This window comes from Gambusia affinis, linkage group LG18, assembly GCF_019740435.1.
Source record: "Gambusia affinis linkage group LG18, SWU_Gaff_1.0, whole genome shotgun sequence".
Lineage (NCBI taxonomy): Eukaryota > Metazoa > Chordata > Actinopteri > Cyprinodontiformes > Poeciliidae > Gambusia > Gambusia affinis.
The window spans coordinates 1,926,970-1,952,436 of record NC_057885.1 but is presented as its reverse complement, the minus strand read 5'-3'; the positions used below and the strand labels follow the sequence as shown (position 1 = coordinate 1,952,436).

The 25,467-nt window shown below is 39.6% G+C and overlaps 2 protein-coding genes and 1 long non-coding RNA gene across 5 annotated transcripts in view; 2 read left to right on the top strand and 1 right to left on the bottom strand.

Annotated features, from left to right (window-relative positions):
* The first annotated feature begins 475 nt into the window (after positions 1 to 475).
* On the top strand, positions 476 to 3,061 carry paqr9 (progestin and adipoQ receptor family member 9). Of its 2 annotated transcripts, none has more exons than XM_044097185.1 (2): positions 476 to 582; positions 1,116 to 3,061. In XM_044097185.1, the coding sequence occupies exon 2, from the start codon at positions 1,914 to 1,916 to the stop codon at positions 3,054 to 3,056; it is 1,143 nt and encodes a 380-aa protein (XP_043953120.1). In that variant the 5' UTR covers positions 476 to 582; positions 1,116 to 1,913; the 3' UTR covers positions 3,057 to 3,061. The 2 variants fall into 2 exon arrangements, with proteins under 2 accessions (XP_043953120.1, XP_043953121.1); XM_044097186.1 differs by lacking the exon at positions 476 to 582 and having other exon boundaries at positions 965 to 1,216; positions 1,322 to 3,061.
* A 13,635-nt stretch (positions 3,062 to 16,696) lies between these two features.
* aco1 (aconitase 1, soluble) overlaps positions 16,697 to 25,467 on the bottom strand; it is a 46,729-nt gene continuing 37,958 nt past the window's right edge. For both annotated transcript variants that reach the window (XM_044097183.1, XM_044097184.1), the window contains 2 exons: positions 17,931 to 18,116; positions 16,697 to 17,846 (listed from right to left, as the gene is read on the bottom strand). In XM_044097183.1, coding sequence (XP_043953118.1) covers positions 17,730 to 17,846; positions 17,931 to 18,116 — 303 coding nt within the window. In that variant the 3' untranslated portion in view covers positions 16,697 to 17,729. The remainder of the gene's footprint in view (positions 17,847 to 17,930; positions 18,117 to 25,467) is intronic.
* Positions 18,123 to 25,467, top strand: part of LOC122820026 — a 34,408-nt gene continuing 27,063 nt past the window's right edge. The window contains exon 1 of the long non-coding RNA XR_006368713.1: positions 18,123 to 19,391. This is a non-coding gene — a long non-coding RNA (uncharacterized LOC122820026). The remainder of the gene's footprint in view (positions 19,392 to 25,467) is intronic.

Below are 25,467 nucleotides of genomic sequence, written 5' to 3'. Positions count from 1 at the left end.
ACTCAGTGTGCCAGCACCACACCGGAAGCTCAAGTATTTCCTTTCAAAATCAACGTTTACAAAAAAGTTAATAATAATAATAATAATAATAATAATAATAATAATAATAATAATAATAATAATAATAATAATAATAATAATAATAATAATAAATACTTAAATAACCTTTAGGGATTAAAAAACTATACAAGAAAAAATATGGTGGATATGTCAGCCCAAAATGCATTACACAGCTCTAAACCGATTATTGAGACATTGAAAAACCAAGAGTGAGTTATTCAATTTTTGCTTCATATCTTCAAATTGTTATTTAGAGCTGTCAGTGAAAGTATGTGATTCCAACTACAAAGCAGAAAACAAACTGTTAGAGACTGGACATGTCATTGCACTCTCACATGCATACACACACACACACACACCCACGCACACACACACACACACATACACACACACACACACACACACACACACATACACACACACACACGCACACACACCCATACACACACATGCACCCAAACTTAATGGTACACTCTGCACGTATCCTGGATTGATTGACTGATTTCTCTGAATCCTCCTTAGGTGAGTGTGTGTGCGCATGGTTGTTTGTCCTGTTTGTTTCTGTGTTGCCCTGTGACAGGTTGCCGGTCCTGGGTGATCCTGCCTCTTACCCATTGACCACTGGAGATAGGCACCAGGACCCCTCCTGACTCCACTAGGGACAAGCGTATATGATAATGGCTGGGTGGATGGATATTTATGTCTTGATTAGAAAACATAGCTTTTATGGAATTTACTATGGAATTAGCATTATTCTTTGGGCCAGGAGGGCGTACACGTTATTCGTTTGCACCATTTTACCATTCTACAGTACCATTTTACAGTATCCTGGGGCAACATGACCTTTAGAACGTATTTCGTCACAGCGTAATTGTTTTATTTTGAAAATCTCCCAGGAAGCGCATTGCGCCTTTAAAACTTGATGCTAGTATCTGTCAAATCTTCAGTAAAATGCCGGCTGCCGTCAACCTCACGAGGCACTGCACTAGAGACAGCGTGCCAGCTGCCCGCCGGGCTTTAACCACCGTGTTCCTCCGTGTAAACGGCTCTTTCAGGAGGTTCCCTGCGGCGTAGAGGACTGCTCACCGGAACACTGCGTCTTCTTCTGCAACCATGCGTTTATTTCCCCATGCAACACCCTGCGCTGCAATGACAAGTGGGTTGAATGAAGTAAAAGTCGGATGTAGACATAATTCCAAGGACCAATGAGAAGGAGAAGCAGTATCTAGAGCTAATGGCCAGTTTAACCTAAATTTTGCAGAACTCTATGGATGGATCTCTGGGACATAACTGCATCAGACGGCTGCTGGCATGCTGTTCAACTTTGAAGGACAGTGCTGCAGTAAGGAACCTTTGTCTTCACCAGCTGCTGCAAAACTATGCATAGCACCTGATTAAAAAAACCCCAACAACAACAAATAAAAAAACTCGTAAGTAGAAGTCCTATGCAACAAGATAAGAGCAACAAGCTTTACATAAGCTGGATCTTTTCTGACCTTTTATGTTCTGAGTGGTCAAGGACAAAGCCAAAAGGGAGATAATGAACCAATCTATAGGACTGTGTATGCTGGACATTACACCCCACCTTGCCATTTTGTCTCTGGGCTAATACTTACGCTGCTGTTTGAATTTTCTTTGAACTCTTGAGGCCTGGACTGGATACTGGAATCAGTGATCCTAAAAGAGATGGACTGAGAACCTTGACAGGCTTTGGATGTCATATCAGTTTATAATCAACAGATTATATCAACTGACATGCTGTGATCAGCAGTAACAAGAACAGCCAAGCAGTACAGCATAAAGGTTTTTTGCCTCTTTACTTTTTTCTGGGAAAAAGGAACTCTTAGCTCATCATGTTTCTGAACTGTGGTCAACCGTTGCCTCTGCTTAGTGACAAGGATGTACCTCCTCGTGTTACAGAGAACTTCATCCTGTCAGGCTACCGGTTCCCAAACTACAGCCTGAGAGACTGCTTGTTGTCGGCATTCAGGCCTACCAATGAAACAGGAAACTTCTGGACACACTTCCTACCCATCTTCATTTTTGCTTACTACTTTCTACAGATGTTTAGTTGGGATGGTGCACCTGATGCCGATGCCCCGTTCTTTTACCCAATGTGGAACTACTTTATTGGGGTGTTTTGTCTGCTCCTGGCCAGCAGCATGGCCCACCTACTGAACTCAATGTCTCTGGTCGTAAGGGAGGTTTGCTTCTTCGTTGATTATGGCACAATCAGTGCCTACACAGTTGGCTCATCATTGGCGTACTACTACTACATCCATCCTCGGGCAGGGATAGTGGAGAAAGCGGGCAGGAATGGCTCCTATTTGGACCTAAACCACAAGCATAAAGGGTTTTTATCACCTAATGCCATGCCGGAATTCAACCTGTTCTTTGAGACCTACTACATGCCATGTGCATGTGTTATAGCAATCATATGTGTTTTATCCTGCTGTAACACTCGTCAGAGGTGGAGGGAGCATCGATACATCATACGGACCCTGGTTTTTCTACTGCCATTCCTAATCTCCTCCACACCAGTCTTCTACCGTGTCCTCACCAGATCGCCTTACTCCACCACCACGCCTTCCTTTGCTGCCTCCACCACCATGTCCAACTTCTTCTATCGCCACTCTCTCTGGCTGCTGGTGTCGGCCCTGTTCAACATCAGCAAGTTCCCAGAGAGGCTGGCCCCAGGTCGATTTGATATCTGGGGCCACAGCCACCAGTGGTTCCACTGCTGCACATTTTTGTCCATCCTTGACGAACTTCACATGATCCAGGCTGAGGTGAGAGCCATCCTGCTCAATCCTGATTTCCTCTTACCCCCTACCGTGCTCTCCCGCTTACCCGGACCAACCATTGCTTCTACCTACGGAGTGATGCTCCTCCTACAGACTACCATTGTCTCAATCATTGCGTGTTTCTCCTGGCATGCAAACTGTATATACGGCCCTCAAAGGGACCAGCTAAAGAAACAAATGAAAGTCGACTAACCCAAGGATGTCTTTCTTTATTACTGTGAAAGATGATTTGCACATGCCTAAATGGTAAGGGTGCACCAATAAATCAGGTCAGATTTTCTTAATTTTGGTGAGATCGGTGATCTGCTAACATGAAAAATCGATCTTATCTAACTCCACAAAGATCTGAAAATCAACCATTTCCAGTTTTACAAGTCAGTTCTACTTGTGCAAAATTAACAATAGTCACCCTACTTTTGCCAGCTTAGTGGCTTTGTCGCTATATTTTGTGACTTTTCAGACAATCGGCCTTAATTGGAATTGACAGGTCAGGTTTTTTTTAAAGTTTTATAGCTACAACTGTAGCTATAAAACTACAATTGGTGCACCCCTGCCATGCCATAAGAACTGCACAGGAAAACATTATTGTCCATGTGATTTAAAGTCTCTCATGCATTCTGAGACCATCTGGGCCCATTATGATGCTTTCATAGGGAGAAGTTTATGTCTGGGCTCGCTGCATGGAAGCTGTCCTATTGAGTGAATATTTAAAGTCCTTGTCAGCTTTTTTTCCCCGTGAACAGCTTCCTCATGGAATATCTAAAAAGTGAGGATAATGGCTATCTCTGTGGGCTGGACACTTGTGAATAGATGTTGATATTTGATTGAGTCTGCAGATCTCTAGTTACAGATTATGGGTTTTTCTCCCAATTGTTCTCATCATGTCCAACTTTTTTTTTTTTCCACTTCATTCTCTGCTGTGTATATGATTTTCCTCAGATTTCAAATTAACGAGACCCATTTTGTCTTGCTTTGTTATTTCCTTTTATGGCCTTGGTTAGCTACTACAGGAAGCCTTATTTCCTCTTTCTTAGCCCTGCAGCAGGAAGTTGCATGATTTTAAGGGCATCCGCTCAACAGCTGAAACTTTGTATGAGTCTTACTATAAAGCACTTTCAGGGAGCCAGTCAGACTTCTTTTAAAAAAGCCATGCTCATGTTTGAATCTGAAAGATGAAAATTGTTTGATAAGCATGTTATGATGTCCTGTAGATAGGTTATTTAGGTTATTATCTAGCTTATTTAGATGTGAAACTCATTCATGGTACATTTGATGCAGTTGCTGCTTGGGTTGTGTCCAGCCTTTAATCATATTTAGACACCACTCAGTATCTTTGTCCTGGCATCTTCTTCTCTTTTACTTATCTACCAGTCTTTTAGGTTTTTAAGAATGAAGCTAAGGTTGTGTTTTACTTGGAGAGTTAGCTGCTCTCTGAACTTTTTCTTGCCTTTGAATGGAGAGCAATCTTTAGTTTAGAATATGTTGCTGGAAATGGCTGCATTTGCTGTCCTTCATTTGCTAAAATCTGAAGGGATAGTTTGGTGTACAGGAATTGTACCTCCTGAGGGAGGTTTTCTGGAGAATTGATCAATGGTTAGATGCAGTAGATGTTTTCTTTATTGAGCTTTCATTGAAAAGATTGGGTCTGGACCAAATTGGAGTCTGGACCAAAACACTGTAGAACATCTGCAGAGGTTAAGATCTCATGGTGGTTCAACGTTATTTTGCAGTCATCTCTTTATTAGACAGTTAGTTCCAAAGAATTTTTTTTTTTTACAACACACATTGTGGAGGTCCCAGTCTTTAACAATGGCATTCCCAGAAAAAAAAAGAATGTGAGGAGGCTATCTGATTAGACAAACAGTAATCTGGTGTGCAAAAACAAATGTGAAAATATTTCAGCTCCTTATGATAATTGGACATTGATCTAGTAATAGTGATGACTTAAAGCACAGCTGTCAGACTCCAGTCCTCAAGGGTCGCTTGTCCTGCAGTTTTTAGATGTCCCACAGGTACAAAACACTGGAATGAAACGGTTTAATTATTCCTTGTGTAGAGAAGTTCTCCAGTGCTCATAACCTCATTATTCTATTCAGGTGTAGTACAGCACAGGCACATCTAAAAGTTGCAGGACACCAGCCCTTGAGGACTGGAGTTTGACACCTCTGATTTAAAGCACTTTACACCAGGACTTTGGCCCTTGAGGACCAAAGTCGGTCCTCGAGGGCTGGCATCTTGCATGTTTAGTTCTCTCCCTGGTTTAACACACCTGGATCCAATGATGGCTCATTGGAGGCCTAACAAGAACACTGACATGCTGAGAAGGTCGTTAATACCACCAGAGAGAGAATAAAACATGCAGGATGCCGGCCCTCGAGGACCGACTTTGGGCACCCCTGCTTTACACTATAACAGGGGTGGGCATTCCTGGTCCTGGAGGGTCAGTGTCCTGCAACTCTTAGATGTCTCCCTGGTCCAACACACTTGAATCCAAAAGCTGAATCACCTCCTCAGTGCAGTCAGGTTCTCCAGAGTCCTACTAATGACCTCATTATTTGACTCCGGTGTGTTGAAGTAGAGATACATCTAAAAGTTGCAGGAGACCGGCTCTCGAGGCCTGGAGTTGCCCACCCCTGCACTATAATCACATTTACCTTTACATTGTCACAGTCATTCATAGTTATATAGATCGGTAAGCACTTGTAGGGGTTAAAGTACATCAATATGTGGCAGTAGGAACCTGGAATCAAACACACAATTTTCCCATTGCAAGACGCTATTAAATCACATTCAACTTTACATTCCATTTTGCAAAACAAGTTTCTTTCTGTTATAGGTTGTAGGGTATTATGGCCTTTATTGTAAATAATTCTACATTCCTATGTAAATTAACCTCCATTGCAAATGTAGCATTAGCATGAAATTTTCTGCCGCTGTTTTACAATGGTAGGAATCCACACAATGGCTAATCTTTGTTTTTATCCCAGCTGAAGTCAGTTAAGAAGTTAACTACTGCAGGTAAAACAGTAACTAGTGATATTCTCTCCACAGAACCACACTTTGTCATTTTAACAATGTATTTTAAAGACAGCACACGTCATCAGTTTTTATGTCTTGATACTGTAGCTCAGACATAATGAGTGGACGTGTTTTTTACTGGCCTGACTTGTATTTTCGGGCTGATTTTTACTTCCATGGTCTGCAAAGGACACTGGCATGATCTGAGGCTGTGATTTTAGGAAAATAGAATGTTAACCTCATTTTAGCTCACACTGAAGGCACCTTTATGGAACTGCAATGAAACAAGTTAGGCCTTGTTCCTCTACTGGAAGGTCACGTTCTGCCTGAGTTAATCTGGTTTTCAGACATTAAACAGTTTTAATTTATCGCAATAATGCCCAGTTTAGGATTGGTTTTAAATTGCATCAGTTTGTGTTGATGATGAAGCTGGAAAAAGAGCAAATGTGTCGAGTTAGCTCTGGAAGCTAACAGCTACCATGGTTCTTCTGAATAAAACAAAGCCTTGCATTAACATTTAAAAACGGACTATTTACAGAATAGAAATACAACAGAAAACAAGTTATATTTTTTCTGATGTGTTCTTTGACTGCATGGCTGCTTCTGTGTAGTAAATTCCATGTTCTGCCATCTGAAAAAATCTGATGGCTTGGAAAGTTCTCCATTAATCCTGTAATCCTGCCATGCATTCAAGAATACTCAGTAACACAGAAAGTGAAATTTGGATCCATTCCATTCTCTCACAAAACACAACCTGACAACAGAACTGTCTGCATGGTTAAAGATGTGTTTTCTGCTATATCTTCACAGATGCAACATTATAGCTAATTCTTATTAATGTATCATGTTAATAATGTCTTACAATATAGTTGATTGATGTTGGTTTAAACATAGAAATTATATTCTGCACATTTACTTACAGTCACTTGCACATGAGAAAATGAGAAGTGGATGCTGATAGTTTTCCAAAAATATGTTATAAAGCACTTTAAAGCTTCTGCAAAGCTGAGAAAAAAGGTTTTATACCTTGTTTTTGTATTTGTATAAAAGACATGTGGATTGTTTGAACATCTTAAGAGTCAGAATATCAACCTGGCAGTAAAACTGCTTCAACAACACAAGGTGGCAATAATGGCCCAAAGTGTCTCCCATCCACCATAGTGTTTCCCAGCAGGCTGCTAAGTTTGTATATGATTGATAATCAAGCTTATTAGTTCCAGCAATAATTTTATTCACTTATGTTGGAAGCCATGCTAGCTGACAATAATTATGTTTCAAATACTAAATGAACATTTGAAATGTTGCAAAAAAACAAACAAGCAAAAAAGCAATGTAAAATATGAATTCTGTGTTTCCATCTTGTAGTTAGAAGTGAATCAACCAGACTAATTTAATCAATTGTTGCTGCTGGGTAAACGTAATAAACAAGATCTAGTGGTTGCAAACTGGTATGGACTCTACATGTCAGAAAAATGGAGAGTCCTCCCCTCCGATATGGAGGTTTGAAGTTAGAAATTTCTCACGTCAAACCTCGATGAAGTGAGAGTCAATGACTTTATTTTTACTAGAGTCAATGACTCACCGGTGGATGGGAGCGATCCACCAGTCGCTTGGAGTGACTCTCACCAGCTACTCTAGGTCCCCTCTTTGAGCTGGAGATTTGGAAAATTTCAGAGCTTTGCACAGGTATAAGGCACAGACATACCTACTAGTGGATGTGAAAGTTCACCACCAGAACTTATTCGGCAAATGCATTTCAATCTGCACTTTTGTGCATCAACTCTTTTCAGAAAAGCCAAAAGCCACCTCAAGCAAACATGAAGAGTTTTTGAGGAAGCTATTTTGAATTTTGTCGTTTCCATCAACCTGTTCTAATTCAATACTTCAAAATACGCATAAAAAAAACATTGATGGAAACACGCTTAGTGTAGAAAGGATTGCCAGCTCCTTTGTCAGTTATACTTTCTAGAGTGGATTGTCCATTGTAGAACACAAAGTCAGAACACAATTTGACTTTGTGGTCTGGAAAATTCAAACTCCTGTAAAGGATTCTACTAAGAGCACCAAAGTGCTAGCTAAATTGACAAAGTTTACAATACTGTTCTAATATTTCAATTCATTCAGTAAGAGTCAGAGCATCTGGAGTTATTGAGTGATAAACACTTGGAAACGAGGTGTTAGAAAACAAGCCAGTATACGCCACTGTGTTACGCTGACACATATCAGGTTAGCTCTACTTTTCCTGACTATAGCAGATAGTCATAGGGATTCATCAGGTCTATAGCTGATGGTGAAGCGATGTTTCTACCTCAAAAAAACATCTGTGTCAATAATTGTGTGACTGAGAGAAAGCTTAATTGAAACAGACTTTGTTTCTGCCTCTTCACTGAATCCATTAATGTTTAAGCAGTATGTGAATGTTAGCATCAGGCTACTTTATCTTACTTAGTGATGTACTCAGGGTTGACTAAAGAGGGACTCGCATGCATTATTTAGACATGCTTTTAATTATGAAGTACTTGAGAAGGAGGACAATACATTATGCAATACATTATGCTGCAATACAGCAGCACAGTGTTGCTGCTGTAAAAATCCTATTATGTGTTTCATTAAATAGTATCATTTAAGTTGTTTTGAATAAATCATACAAATAACCATTGTTTGTTTATTTTATTTTTCTTGTGCTTGTACCATTGATGGCAAATAGTATTTTTTATGTCAGACCCTTTTTATGCAGGGTCTGCATAGCTATTAGTGATGGGAAGTTTGGCCCTTCCCAGAGAACTGGCTCCCAAAGAAGAGTTGGCTCTTTCTGCTACTAAGTGGCTGTTAATTTATTAATATCAGCAGTCTCATATTTTAGCTGATGAGACTTATTTAGTATGTTATTTACTTAACATACTAAGTAAATATGAAAACTCAGTATGTTAATGAATCCTTTTGCATTTAATGGTTTTTGTGAGAAACTGTATGCTTTTTACATGTTTGTTCTGTTATGGAAGCAGGCATTCTCACATTTGTATATTTTCATCAAACTTAATTTTTTATTTAACAAAAAAACACATGAACAAAACATTGCAAACAAATCTGCTAAGCAGAATCATAATAATAATGTCTTTAAAATGCAGCTAAATGCTGTTTTATGGGAGACCCACCACTAATAGCTGCCATTTAGTGCTACCTACAGAAATATACAGAAATATTCCATCAGAAACAACCAATTAGAGCCTCTAGGAGGGTCTGAGCACTGTCAGTCACCCTCGTGTATGTGCCAATCACAGCCTCCTCTCTACTACGCCACAGCTGGTTCACCACACCAAAGTCTGCCATGAATGCTTTGGCAAGTTAGCATGACCACCAATGACAGCAGATAACCAGTTTGCCTGTAACTGGAAGTTGTTTCTTTGCTCCTATCACACTGAGCAGCGAGTATATGAGAGTCATTGGCAACTCTAAGGCCCTCCTCCTGGCTGGTGTCAAACTCCAGTCCTTAAGGGCCAGTGTCCCGCAGTTTTTTGATGTGCTACAGGTACAAACAAAGTCTACAAAACACTGGATTGAAATGTCTTAATTTCCTCCTCCTTGTGCAGATCAGATCTCCAGAGCCTTAATGACCTAATTATTCTATTCAGGTGGTGCAGCAGAGGCACATCTAAAAGTTGAAGGACACCAGCCCTCCAGGACTGGAGTTTCAGACCTGTTCTCTAATTTGTTGTCTCTGATGGAGCGAGGCATTTCTTCAGGCAGCAATAGTAGCTCTGGGGGCAGGTGTTTCTTCATTAAAAGAAAGTGATTGTTGTCCACTTCTTTAACCCTCAGTAATATGACAGGTTCAAGTTGACTTCAGCAGTTTAAATTAAGTCAAACCTAAAATGTTGACATCCAGCATGGTTAGAGGATATTAACAATTTCGTGCTGTTGAGGAACATCTGACTTCAGAAGCACACTATTGGATTCTTTTTTTCAGTCCAATAGTGTGCAGAAACACCGGAGAGGGTTTACTCCTGTTTGAAATAGATCCAGACAGACTTACCAAACCAGTTGTGAGGTGGACTCAAACTCCTACCAGGATCTACTTATTTTCCTAAGAAGAACTTGATTGTATAACATCTTCCTTTCAAAACTGAGTGATAAGAGAATTACAGGATTGTCAGTGGCTTCACAGAACCCTTTACAACAGGGGTGCCCAAAGTCGGTCCTCGAGGGCCGGCATCCTGCACATTTTAGTTCTAAACCAGGGAGAGAACGAAACCTTGCAGGATGCCAGCCCTCAAGGACCGACTTTGGGCACCCCTGCTTTACAAGCTTTGTGTTGTTTTGCAGAGCAGCAGCCAAATGCACTGAACAGAAAAGGGAAGCAGTCTATGGTGCTTCCCTTTTCTGCTAATGGTGACCTGACACCACACACTGCTTTCAAAGCGGTAGGTACATTGCTTTGAATAATTCAAATGTCCACATGAAAGTAGATTTTTTGTGTTGATTTGTAAGAGCAGTCCTTCCTTCTCTGCCCTCAGTCTGGTGGATTATTTATTTCTGGATATGTCCTGTAGGTGTGCTGGACCTTGAGCAGAGTCATGCATGTGTGGATCACATGCAACCTCCACCCCTCCCCTCACACTGGCTTTTTCCATCTGTCTGTAGCTACAAACTTCAAACGAGGGAGAACATCTTCAACCAAAGAAAGTTTGCTGCTGTCATTATAGATGCTGGCGGAACAAAAACTTGCTTTTAGTGAATACATGATGAATGGGACTAAAATACACAGCTGGACTAAATTGCAAAAGTGAAATCAACCAGAATTCAGTGAGAAACATAAGGTACTGTAGAACAGTGAGAAGAAACACTTCTTTAAAAAACAGTCTCTAACAGGTTACCCAGTTCCTCTTCAGCACTGGTGTTAATGGATAAACTGGTGACCTGACACCACAGACTGATTTGAAAAAAGCAGCAGGGGACACCACAGCAACCTCAGCGCCTTAGCAACAAACACTAATGATTCAGTTTTGCATTCTAGTTTGTTAAATGGATCTACGATTAGTTGAACATGTTGGCATAAATATGTTTTAATTTTCATATTAACTAAAAGATTACTGTTTATGATACATTATAACTCATAGTACTGTAGATTCCAGAACAAAATCTACAGTACTATGCATCGACCCAGCATGCATTGCACGCATGTAAAAATGGCGACCTCAAGGGGTGAAAAAAATAACATAAGATATAAAATTTCGGAAGCAATAAAGTTTTTTGTGTATCACAAACAGTATGGTAATTTATTTTGTTAATAAGAATATTAGAACATATTTAGGCTAATTGTTCAACTATTCGTGGATCCATTTTTTGTTCACAAAGATTTCATTCTCACTGCATGCTCAACACACACCTCTAAAAGTTTGACTATGGGTTATATTTGCAGTTCACGTTGAACTTATGCAAGCAGAGAAACACTGTGAATTTTAAACTTGACTCTTAACTTAATGCAGTATACTCTGAAGAAACATAAGTTCTCATAGGTTTTCTCAAATAAAGTCTTGTTACAACTAGTAACAAGTGTCACCTGGAGAATGTTAGATCTCCTGTTCTTTTGTATGTTTTTAAATTGTATCAGACTAGATGTCAAGCAAACCTGAAAAAGGAAGAAAGATGCAGATCAACAAAGCCAGACAGAAAGCCAAGAATTTGGCTAATGAACAATCTTTGTCACTTTCTGACAGACTGAGAAGATATTTATTGTAGATGAAAAGTTCATTATTTCATCAGAAACCATGGCAATATGTTAAATGTGAAATTAGTTGCTCACTCTAAGCAGTAAACACTAACTTATGTTTTAACTTTGCAGTCATATCACAGAGCCAACCTTTCAAAAAGCTTAATGATGCAGAATTGAGTCATCATTTCTTCACACCTGTATGTCACATCAGTCTGCATGTTTCCCCTACAGCTCAGCTGCTGCACAGACAGCAGAAAACAATAAAAAACAAAGGTAGCACTTTATTTGACGGGTTGTGAATAAGACTGTCATGACACTGACATAAACATGACATAACACCTGTCATGAACATGAGTAAGTCTTCATGAATATTTATGACTGTTGTCATAAAGTGTCAATTGGTAAATCATGACACTTTTAATACAAAGTTGACATTCAAAATATCTTCATGACAACTTGACATTAACCAAGAAATCATGATCTGACATAAATTTGTTATAAAAGTACTACTAATTAAACTTTAAAAAATATGTAGCTTCATGTTATTTTAGGGATCGGATACATATATGAAAGTATATAAAGTGACTTTTATGTCATTGATGTGAGACATGTCATCATTCTGCACTAGAAGCCAGACACAGTAAATCCAAACCAAAACGATGGATTATAATCATAATTATGGAACTGATAGAAGTAGTCTGTGTCAGTGAAGAGCATCACATCTCAACCTCACCACTCCTGCTCTAACTCCACATCTAAACAAACTTCTCTACAGAAGCTGCCATCAATGCTCCACTGAAAGCTGTTGCTGTTAACTGGGCTTTCTTTTTATCAGCTTCTTTCATCAGGGAGCGGGAGGAGGAGGACTGGTGCTAACTGGACACTAAGCTTCACGGCTGAAACTAAAACGCTAACAACGTGCTGCTGAGCGGCAGTCGGCCTGCGGGAGCCCGGTCGACTGGGACTGTGCTGCTGAAGGAGTTCACTGATCATTCACTGCCAAAACACCAAATACCACTGAGTATTTTTGGTCCAGTTTCTACTGGAAATGTCTTATTACACTTGCGGTAGGGCAGAACTGGCTCACAGGTAGCTTTCAGCAAAAACTAGGAACCCGCTTTAAGTCAGTGATTCCTCAATGGTGACCTGTTAGGGGTTGGAATATGAATATTTGCAAAACAAAACAGTATTAATTATTCACAGGATGAGTAAACCTGAATTTGTTAGTTTAATTATATATTTATTTTTTCAATCTTATGTTTCAGTGTCCACAGTAACCCCATGGATGTGTCAAGTTTATTAAACGTGGCTGCATTACTATTTCAATTTCTTTATAAAATAAAATTACAGATATTTGTGCTTCTGTACCATGACTCTATGACATTAGAGGAAGTACTGGCAGTTCATTGTTTTACCTACTTAAAACCTGGATAAGAGGCTTTAAGTAGTGAACCTTGACACCTTGACCCCACTGACTACAGTTGGATTACAAATCCAGTTTGATGTCCAGATGAACACCAATGTATTTATATGCCTCAACCACCTCCATTTGGAGAAGTCCAATGATGGAAATAAGGTTTGATCTAATACCATTTCTTCTGGAATCTACAATCATCTCCTTTGTTTTGTTTACATTGAAGAGGAGATCATTGTTTCTACACCATGACACAAAGCGATCCACCAGCTCTCTGTAATAAGCCTCTCATTCATCTCAGGATTCCAAGAGTCAGGATTCCAATAAGCCATAGTTCACAGTGCAGTTTTGTTTATAACAATAGCAGTGTGTTTAAAAAGGTGAGTAAACCTCAAAATTCTTCACATAAATTGTATTTTAATGAACACAGTTACATTGGAGACACTGCACATTCTATTTCAAAGCAAAAAACTGGAAAAAGTAATTGTATTTCTTGACTTTCTGTAAAATATTGTAAAATTCAATGTTAAAAAATAGCAGTGTTGACATCTTTCTTTACAAACTTAAAAATGAACTATATATAATCTAAGAAATTCTGGAAGATTCATCTTTCCTGAGGATAATAAACTACCGTAGAATTTAGTTGCAAAACCATGGTTACTGCTTCACATCTGTGGTACATGGAGTCAACCAACTTCTGGCACCGTTCAACAGGTATTGCACCCCAGGACAACTGTACTATGTTACACAATTCTGCTGTATTTCTTGGTTTTGCCTCATGAGCAAAATTTTTTATGTTAGCCCCAAGTTTTCTATGGGATTAAGGTCTGGGAATTGTGCTGACTGAATTCTGTTTGTCTGGAACCATGATTTTGCTCACGTGGTGGTGTGTTTGGAGTTTTTTTCTTTGTGAAACGCTCATTTGAAGTGCATTTCCTCTTCAGTATACGGCAACATAACTTCTTCCAGTATTCTGGTGTACTCAAACTGATCCATGATCCCTAGTATGCAATAAAAAAAGGACCAACATCATAATATGAGAAACATCTCTATATCATGATGCTTGAATCACCAGGCTTTATCATTTTCACTGTGTACCGTGGCTTGAATTCAGAGTTTGCAGGATGTTTGACAGTCGGTGGCCCTGAACCAAAAAGAACAATTCTACTTTCATCAGTCCACAAAATATTACGGCATTTCTTTTTAGGCGAGTCAATATGTTCTTTGGCAAATTGTAGCTGCTTTTTGTTTTTTAACAATGGGACATTGTGGGGGCTTCTTGCTGGTTGCTTGGCATCACATAGACATCGTCTGATTGTTGCAGTACTCACAGGCAATCGCAGATCTTTTTTGATCCTCCTGGAGCTGATCAATGCCTGAGCCTTTGCCATTTTGGTTATTCTGTGACCCATTTAAATAGTTCTTTTTCTTTTTCTTGCTCAACTTTCTGACTTTGGCTGCCATTTTAAAGCATTTGATACCATTTTAGCTGAACAATGTCTCTGAACTTCTTTATGGGTTTTCCCATCTTGATCAAAGAACACTCTTCTTCTGAACAGTGTCTTGAACAACCCATGTTACTCTGTTTTTCAAGAACAAATGCACATCCAGGATATGCAGCGTCAGTTGCCTTGATCCTTAAATAAGGGTCACCTATTTAACACCCGTTTTCTTTTTCACATAATCAAGGACCTCACTAATGGAACTTAGCACTGCTATTTTGAACACGCCCCTTTCAGTAAATTATTCAGTTTCACAGAACTAGCAGCATCTATATATAATGCCTGTTGAGTCTGTTGGTTTTCTATACCTTTAATAAACCTACTAGAAACTTACTTGCAGTGTAGAAGTTGAAATTCAAACAAAAACAGTGATTTACCTTTCTAGAGATGTGGGACTGCTTTTATTTGGAACACAACTGTACCACTTATGAACAATACTATTTTCATCACTTTTTATTTGTTCGGTTTAGAGCTGCATGTCCTTATGTGGCCACCTAGTGATGGTATTAATATAAATGAATGGAAAATGGGAATATCAGCAACTCCGCCTAGTAAAACTAGGAATGAGACCCAAAGGTAATTGCAGGAGTGAGCAATGCTTTAAAAACAAGCCGGATGAAGTTAATAATAGTTTATTACAATAAAGTCAATATAAAAAAATGTAGTGGCAAATATAAAAGCAGCAGTCAATAAAAGTCTTTGGTAAAGCTAAAAACAGAGTCTTAGCTAGGGAAGGCGGGTGGGGGACGTGGTCCTCTCGCCAGCGCTTGATCCTCTTCAAATGCTGTGTGCATCCACTGGTGTTGACTCCAGCGGCTCCCGGATCAGTGTATGCTTTGTGACCCTGCTTTTAGTACAATAATAACTCAAAAAAGCCACATTGCCACACTTACGTAGCATTGATTTTGGATGCGCTGCAAGTATGTCTTGTAAAATAAATATTTTTTCACTTTAACTTCCCACAGCTGATGTGAGGTGCAGTTATATTGGATGCTAAAACAATTACTGTTACAGCTGAATTTTCCAGCTCGGAAGTTGGATTTGCACATAGCACATTAAACTCAACACATTTTCTACTAGTGTGGTGACCTCTGACACCTGAGTGTTGACCTTTAGTGGTTCACAGGAAGGAACCGGGCAGATTCTTGTTGAGGAAGCTTATCGCTTCTTCTGCATGTCAAGACAAGGATTCCTACAAAGGTTTTCATGGTCCTCCATGAGGTCCTGGGATAATGACTGCTCCTCTCATCAGAAAAAATAAAGCTCATTAATATCCAATGTTTTTCTGGTATGGACCGTAAATCCATATTTAATGAACACTTATGTATGATGTAGCTGTTAATTTTCTGCTTTGTTTTGATGCGTCTGACATCATCGTCCTGCTGGAACATTCAGACATGTCCAAACATCAGATCAGATCAATTTCCAAACCAGGTCACTGGTTACAGAAACATTGTTAACTAAAGGTCATGACTGGCATGGCGGCCCACTAAAAGTACTTATAATTATTTTTTGCTATTCAAACATAGAGATCAAATACATATTTTTAAATGAATGTTTTATAAAAGGATTGAAAAGTATATTACTTTATTAATTGATAATGCATTTATTTCAATATATATTTATTTAATTTTGCCCCTTTTGGTGCTACAAACTCCAAAGGAGTCGCATCACTATGATTCTGAAATCCATTTTACAACCCCCGCCCCTCGGTATCTTGCGATCCCCCTGGGGTTCCGGAGATGCACTTTGGGAGCCTCTTATCTAGAGAACCAAATGTTTCCACTAAACCAACAAACTATTGTTTATTATCAAAAGATTCTAAGTATGTTGATGCTAAATATGGCTCCCAAAAGCTTTTCATCAAGTGCTGATGCATCAGAACAAATCTTATATGTTTGTACATGATGTGACCTGGAAGCTCCATTCAGATTTTCTGGGTAACGGCAAAGAGCATCAGAGATAAAGCTACTCCTTCCTGTCTTCATATCAGAAGAGCAGCAACAGCAGCTGTCTGGTTCTTTTCTAGTGAGAACATCCCAGTCAGTTTCACCAGCAGGGAGGCTATTTCTGGAGCTTTTAGGGATTAATCTGCCTGGAAAACATCCCTACATCATCTTGTCATTTCTTAGTATTTGATATATAGAAAGTGACCCTGAAGATATAGAAGAAACAAACGACAATAAAACTGCCCCAAATAAGTCACTTTAGTTTTTACTTTTATCTGGAGTTCTTACATTGAAGTACAATGATGAAACAGTTTCACAGAGGCACAAGAGCAAAGCATCAATGAGAGAGTAAGGCAATTACTGACAAAGAGTAATGTCTGACAGGGAGTTCTGGGATCAATAGTGTTAATCACATTCCATCCTTCTGTTAGCATCAGCATAGCACCTAACCTGCTCACATTACATCTATCCTACAACCTTTCTACAGTGCTTAGCTTGGTCCCAAAAAACGACCATGAAAAAGGATCAATGGAGACAGACAATAGTTCTTGGGTAATCACAGTTTGGGTCATGTTCCTTTAAGAGAAGGAGCTCCACACATCACTAAGTGCTTTCACTTGACATTCCACACCATAAGACAAGTAATAAAATTATGCATAGTTCGTGTTGATATTGTATAGGGTCAATATTTGTATCGGCCAAGAAACTGTGATATCGTGAAAGAGATCTATTGGGAAACCTCTAAATATATATATTATACAAATTTTACTTGCCTTTTGAAACCTTTAAAAATACCTCAACCACACCACTAACTTCTCTACTCACTACTACTACTCCTTTGCTGCATCACTATCAGTGTCACAAGACCAAACTTCACCTCAGCCCCCAACTCCCCTGAAGCAAACAGCAACAAGATATCCATATATTAAAAAATGACTAGTATTGGCCGATACCGATGTTAGTGTCGATATATTGCGCAGCATATTTATGCTTGCAATGCTTCCTCCGATTTATACTCTAAACACAGTTCACATTATGAGTTGGTGCATTTATATTTTTAAAATGATGGATATTTTTAATATTGCTACATTTAAAAGACTAGAAATGACAATAAAAATAAGGATGGATTTTTCAGTATTTTGCTTGCTGCTTACCATTCAGAACCAAACAAAGAAATATTAGCTAACTTCAACTCTGACTAACTGATCAGAGCACCTTTGGACAAGATTATTCTCCAGGTGAGCTTACAGCTGAGAGTCTTCCAGCAGATCAGTTTTGTGACATCTTGCGGATCATATAGTTGAGAATTCCTCCATGGTGGAAGTAAGTCAGCTCCACATCTGTGTCGAATCTCATGCGCACTTTGAACGTCATCCCTGTGTCCAGCTGTGAAAGCAGTAGAACCAAACAAACAGGTGCTACTGTCAGAGCCAATCAGGTGTCAGCAGGAAAGCAGTGTCCAGTGCCTACCTCCACATCCACGATCATGCGGGGGGTGAGCTGTCGGGGGATGATGATGGAGTAGCGCTCTCGGCCACTCAGCCCCAGGCTGGCAGCTGTGTCTCCAGGCAGATATTCCAGAGGGATCACCCCCATTCCAACCAGGTTACTGCGGTGGATCCTTTCATAGCTCTCTGCTAGAACGGCCTTAATGCCCTATAGGAACAAGCAAACATTCAAACACTCACTCCTGGTTTTCTTTCAGATTTAAATTTTTTTCTTTTTTTCCAAGGACAAAAAACTTGTCCTTGGAACCATTTCCAAGGACAAGCCAGACCTTCGTTTGAAAGAAAAAAAATATTTTCAAGTTTATGCTATAGCATCTAGAAGAGCGGTCCCCAACCTTTTTATCACCTTGAACCGGTCAAGGCTTGACAACAGCCCGGGGGTGGTGGGGTGATGAACTGTCAGACAAGGCTTTTGCATGTTGGTGTGCCCGCTAAAGCAGGGGTGGGAAATCCTGGCCCTCAAGGGCAGGTGTCCTGCAACTCTTGGATGTCTCTCTGGTCCAACACACTTCAATCAAATAGATGACTCACCTTCTAAGTGCAGTCAGGTTCTCCAGAGTCTTGCAAATGACCTCGTTATTTGACTCAGGTGTGTTGAAGTAGAGACACACCTAAAAGTTGCAGGAGACCGACCCTCGAGGCCTGGAGTTCCCCACCCTTGCGCTAAAGCCAAGTTCACATGGCACAATTTTTAATTTTTTGTCCCGATTTTCAAAATTCTAAGATTGTCAACTTGCTTGCGATACCGATCATCCTGCTTGTGTGGTGTGCTATGACTGATCGGATTCAATTGGTAAAACGTCGGACCACTCAAATAAAAAATTGAATAGGGGTGCAGTGCGTTGGTGAAGAATAAATCTTCCATATTGTTGGCCTCCCTAACACAGGTTATAACAGCCAGACCTCCTGTTTGAAAAGAAGTGTGTTACCTAATATATATGAGGTATATGTCTTAACTATACATTTTCTTTGAGAAAAAACATTGACTAGGTTTTTCTTTCTTTGTAATGTTTACTGAGAGCAATTCAAGCTAATGCTCCCTTGCTGTAAGTTAATGTTAGTTAAAGTTATTAAACTTCATAGCTGTAAGGTTAGCTATTAACTTTAAACATATTTTAAAGGCAGGCAAATAGATTTTTTCCCTCTAATTTTAATCAAGCAAATTAAAAGCTACTATGTTAGTCAACGTTATATTTATTTAGCAACTTGGCTGAAGTGACATAGTGCTTGTGTTCTTTGCTTTACTGACTTTAGCCACATGAAGACCCATTTTAACCAAAGGACATGGTGGGGTGGAAAAAAGAATGCTAATGAAGATGTGCTAGGGGTGTGGAGGATGCTAACAAGGACCAGTCATGAGAGAAAGAAATCCCTGTTTGACCAAAGACAAAGAAGCAGATGAAATATTCCCCAAGAAATTTAGGTAAGTCATTTTTGTGATACTGTTTCCTCCAGGTGAAGGGGGTGTGGGGTGTGTGTGGGGACAGCGGAGCAGTAGTCAATTTATTTATTAATAAACTTCTTGAAAATATTGACAAGCCAGAGTATCTAGTTGGAAATAATTTTGAATGCTCATTAAGTGAAAAGATACACTCGTGCCTAAAACTATACAATAAATGACGCATTCTGAATAACAACAGGCTGTATGAACTCCTGCCAAACAAATATTTGATCAGAATAATTTTGTTCAGCTCGAGTCATTATGCTGCTTGTATTAAGAAATAACTGTATTGCACTTTATAACAACCAGTCACGTTAACTAAACCTTTGTCTGCCAGTCTACCATTCTGACAGTGTGAAGCAAAGGACATTCTTGGAATGGTATTTAGATAAATACTGAATTAAGATCACGTTATATTTTTTATTTATTTGTTTTTGTTCCTTTTTTTAAGTGACCTCAGTGGATTGAGTCATCACCCACTTTGAGAATGTCCAGAAGATTCACCAAGTTTGAATTCATGAAAAGGCTTCAATTTTAAATTCAGCTACAATTTCTGAGCATTTCCAGACACTTTCAAAGAGCTGCTCCTAGGAAATGAAGACAGGAAGAATATCTCCCTGTTGTCAGAGTGTTACAGGAAGGCTATAACGAAGGAAATAGCTGACACAAGCAAAGCAAAAAATAATAATTGAAAGAACTGTTTACCTTTTTTAAACATTATATTTATTAAATTTTACAACATAAAAAGAAGTCACTGTGATACATTTGACATAAGATTCACATTTAACAACTTAGTCCTTAAAGTAAACAAATATAAAAAACAAAGAAACAACAATGAAAAACAAGTCAACAGTACATTTAACAGAAAACAAAAACAAAGAAATAATAATAAAAAACACACAAAAAGACTCAGCAATCTGCACTGTTCTCCTAATTAGGCCCGAGCAGCAAAGCGCTGCAAAGACCCCCTCTTTGGAGGCCTTTTTGGAGGCCGTACATGGACCAATCTGCACCACATTTTTGTGAGTCGTCGGGGAGTGCAGCCGAATGCATTCATGTGTGTTGCCTGGCGGGCGATCGGGCGGGGAAAATGCGTGACAGCTTCTGTGGTGGTGCAAGGGCGGCGGTGCCAGAACTTGCACCGCCGCAAGTTGGCCGGAGCAACTTGCGGCCAACTTGCGGCCAAGTGCCGGAGCACTTGGCTGTGACAGCCGCATGAGGTTGCTTTGCAACTTTAATTTCATTTGTAGTGTTTCAGAAACTCAGTCAGCAGTGACCATGTTTCTTTAGATTTTGCTCCCTTTCATCTGACAATGTAAGTGAGTAGCTTCAGAGCCTTACATGATGTCATCTCCTTTACCCACATGTGGTTTGACGGGTATGTCCATTTTTTTTTCCAGTGTAGAGATATTAATCTCCTGGCCTGCAGGAGTCCATAGTCAATCAATTTTAACTGTCTGGTACTAAAAACACAGTTCTCTGGGTAAATACTTAAAACACACATTTTCGCCTCAGCAGGTACATTCACTGCAACAATCTTTGACAAAGTTTGGACAACTGAGTTCTAATATTGCTGTAAATTTGGATGCTCCCATACACAGTGAAAAAAAGTACCTTTTCCACTTCCTGCAGCTATCTGGGATGTTAGGTGCCCAGCGATTCACTTTGACTGGAGTTATGCAAGTTCTCATCAACCACTTGTATTGAAGGAGTTTTATCCTTGTATTAATTGACTGCTTTTGGGCTTTTAAACATGCAGTTTTCCAGTCCACCACTTGTATCTTTTCTCTGATGTCAGATCAACATTCCTTTTTCAGTGAACGCTTTCCTTAAGTTGGCTCGCTGTCGGATGGTCTCTGCTGGAAGATATTGAATGAAAAAAAGTTTATTTCCGTCGCATTCAATGTTGCAATGTTTTGTAGAGCGGAAAACAAATTCCCAATCTTGGAAATTTAGAAAACGGATGAGGACTGCTCTGGGCTTGTTCGATTTTAGAGATGCCAGGGTGCGGTGGGCCCTCTCAATGGTGAAGGATCTATCGGTCTCCAGCCAGCCGTATAAAGTCCAGCAATGACTGTTGACCCTCAGCGCTCTCCCGGAGGCCAAAAAGGCGTAGGTTCTTCTTCAGCCTTGTTTCTCCTGGTCAACGGTCATAGCTTCCAAGTAGGATACCCGTTTCATTGCTTTGGTAAGATTAGGCGTACCAGCTTCTAAAAGTTCCTCCGCCAACATGAATCTGTTTTCAGCTTCCTCCAGTCTAGTAGCATTAGCAGCAACATTTTGCTTCACCACCGCTATGTTTTTCTCCAAAGAGGCGATGGACTTCATCATTTCACCCATACAGTTACCTATGCTGTCCACTTTGCTTCTAAATCCACCGAACTCTGAATGCAACGAACGAAGTTCAGCTAGCACCGTGCTAAGGTCACACTTGCTAGTAGTGCTAGCGGTCCCCTCTTTCTCTTGACCGGTTACTGAAATATCTGCATGAGCTGGTTTTTGGGATCCATGTTTTCATGTAAAAATATCACAGTCCTTGAAAGTGGTCAATTTAGACATTTTCAGGTCCAGTATACAGTCCTAATCCTGGATTTTTGAAGTTTTTATGCAGGCCACACGGAGCGTCCACTTCAAGCTGCCATCTTGGCTTGCGGTTCCATAGCGCCCCCAAGAATGAATGACACTTTATGACAGTTATAAATATTCATGAAGACTTATTCATGTTCATGACAGGGGTTATTATGTCATGTTTATGACAGTGTCATGTCAGTCTTATGCACCCCTGTCAAATAAAGTGTTACCAAAGATTAGTCTCATTTATGCTTCAGAGCACGTTCATTAAATTTTATCTGATTCTGTTCAAATAAAAAGGTTTATTAAATAAGCCTATCCCAATATGCAATTAACGAATCAATCAATCAATCATATGATGAACTAAAATAGATCAATGATGTCCGTTTTGGTTATTAATTTGGAAGGAAAATTTTGTTTACAGGGACATCAAAATCCATTTTATTTATGGTTTTGGTGGTGTGTGGTTTTTATTTCCAATTTATTTATTGTTTAATTGACTATTTCTGTGGGAAATTTATAATATCTTCCAGTTCCAGTGTGAAATGTTCTTTACAAAATTAAACATTATTTGTCTTGAAGAGGGAGAATGTGCTTTATTATGCCATTATTAATATATTACTTGAAAATTGTCTCAATACGAAAAAGGCTCCAGCGCTGGATCGAGCACACCGGGCGCGGGTGAGAAACCCAGAGCTGTAATTGTGTGTTTCCACAACTATCTAATCAGGGAGCTTGTTACACGCAAAGCCAGAGAGTTACGAGGCAAGTTGAAATACAAAGGTACCCTGTTCCACATTTTTGAAGATTACTGCCCAGAGGTCTTACAACAGCGCTCAGCTTACTGCAGGATCATGAAAGAACTGTATGATCGAGAACTCAAGCCTGCTTTGCTCTACCCAGCCAAACTTTTCATCATGACCAAGAATGGGAGTCAAAGGTTCCTGGCTTCACCTGATGACACCAAGCGCTATATTGGCTCTCTTCATCCGCCCAACTCTAGCCCGTCAGTGGAATAATTGTTAGCTGGATCCAAGCGTTTTTTTTTTTGTTTTTTTGTTTTTTTTCTCTCTTCTTTTTTTGTGTGTTATTAATCTAGCCACTTCCAGAACTCAGATGATTCTTCATAGCTTGTTTAATGCAAAGCTGTCTCTAGAAATTCTTTACTTTATTATTATCATTATTCCGATTAACCTATACAATTAATATTAGCCCTGGACCTTATCACCTGTGTTGCATCCACAGGTGATAAGCGGATCACTTCTCAACCTGGATTTGAGAAGTTTTTCTTTCCACGTTTTCTTCCAAAACTGGAACAATCTCAGCTCAGACTGTTGTACAAATAATGTTTCTTTTCTAAAATGTTAAGATAATTTTCAAAGATAGTCCCTTGACTAGCTTTCAGATAGTCAATGGACTATCTGAAAGCCAGATCTCAGTTTGTGAGGTTATAGAGCTGAACGTCAGACCGTCTCGTATGTAACATTGGAGCTCCCCAGGGTACTGTGCTGTCTCCCTTTCTATTCACCATCTACACTGTGGACTTTAAGTACTGTTCCAAACTGTGCCATCTGCAAAAGTACTCAGATGACACGGCTATCATGGGGTGTGTGAAAGAGGGACAGGAGGTGGAGTACAGGACACTGATGGACAATTTTGTGATGTGGTGCAGAGAGAACCAATTCCTGCTTAATGTAAACAAGAACAAAGAAATGTCAGTTGTCAGTTTCTGCAACAAGAAGATACATTTGCTCCCAATCTCCATCTCGGGGCAGATGTGGAGCAGGTTCAATCTTACAAATACCTTGGTGTTACATCAGACTGGAAGCTAAAGTGGACTATGAACACTGAGGTGCTCTACAAAAAGGCCACGAGCAGACTCTTTTTAACATCTGCAGTAGAATGCTCTTCATGCTCTCAGTCATCAGTGGCTAGTTCCATCTTCAATGCAGTGGTGTCCTGGGGTACTGCAATGAAGGTGAAGGACTTAAGCAGATGTAAACTGATAAGAAAGGCTGAGTGAGTTGTGGGGATCAAGCTGACTCCACTGGAAGAGGAGATGTGAGGCAGAATGTTGAAGAAGATCAGACCTATCAAGGATAATGTTTCTCATCTTCTCTACACCATGGTCTGCTCCTCAGGCTACTTCAGCCTGAGGAGCTAAAGGATGCTACAGCAAGTCTGCTCAAGGCTATCAGACTTTATAATATAGCCACTATAGCTGTGCACTTCAAATGTTGAATATATATTTAGAAATATACTGAGCGATACGTGTAATTCCTTAAGACTATCGCTGCTCATTGTTATTTATTGTTGTATATTTGTTCTTATTACAATACTTTATTTATTTAAAATTTTATTGTGTGCTATGCTGGGACAAACAGCCCCCTCCCCCCAGGAGATCAATAAAGTATTATCTTAATTACTGTTCTTTCAGAAAAAGGCATTTTTTGAGTCTATTTAGTCCAGCTAAAAATCGATCAAATACTATATTAGTTGAAAGATTATATTCTATATAATTGTTTCTGTCATGAAGTGTAGGTGAGGTGTGGTGAGGCAAGCGCTGGGGACCCAGGTAGAAGTGAAAAAACAGAGTTTAATGATGAAAATGTCCAAATATTCAAAACAGTCCAAAAACCCTGTCAGCACAGCAGAGCGGTAAACAAAGCTCAGTACTGGTAGCAAAAGGTAAACGAAGGACAGCAAGACAGACTGGTGCATACGACAAGGACCTGACGAGGAACAAAGGACACAGGTGGGGTTAAAGACACAGAGGGTAATCACAGAAACGAGACACACCTGGGAAACAATCAAGACTCAGAAAAACTCAATAAACACACAAAGAACTCAAAAACACAGAGAAAAACACAGAGAACAACAGTTTCAGTGTCAAACTTTTCAATAAATGGAACAGAAAGTGCTTTTGTCTTCCTATTTTCAGACAATAGGTCATTTAACATAGGGTTCAGTTAGAGGGAAATTTATGTGGTCATTATTAGGAAGATACAACTAACATGAACAAACTCCTATGATTCATTTAGTAATTGATTAATAATCTACCAACTGGTGTTGTAGTCAAGACCACCTAACTCGAGACCAGGTCAAGACCAAGACCTGTGCCCCGCACTACATGACATAAATAAATACATTTAAACAATATCATTATCAATTCAAACTCTTCTTCGTTTTGCCTTGATTTCATCTCTCATCTTGTGTCATCCCTAATAAGATAACGCCCTGAATGGTTGCTCATATTGCCCATGTCAGAAACCACCACTGTCTGCAACATTAAACATATCAATTAACGCAATGCGGTAAACAACGCTCAACTCTGAACACTGTGCAAGGCGCAACAAGCAAGAAGTAACCAAGCACAAGACTTGCACCCTGACTGTTCTCAAACTCTTTCCTGGTGTATGAAGCCAGGCACCACAGTGCTGTAATGTCTGCCACCATGACAGGTGACGAAAACAATCAAAGAGCAATG

Bases quoted from the DNA above. Each gene is read 5' to 3' on its own strand.
- paqr9 (XM_044097185.1), top strand. From the start codon at position 1,914: ATGTTTCTGAACTGTGGTCAACCGTTGCCTCTGCTTAGTGACAAGGAT.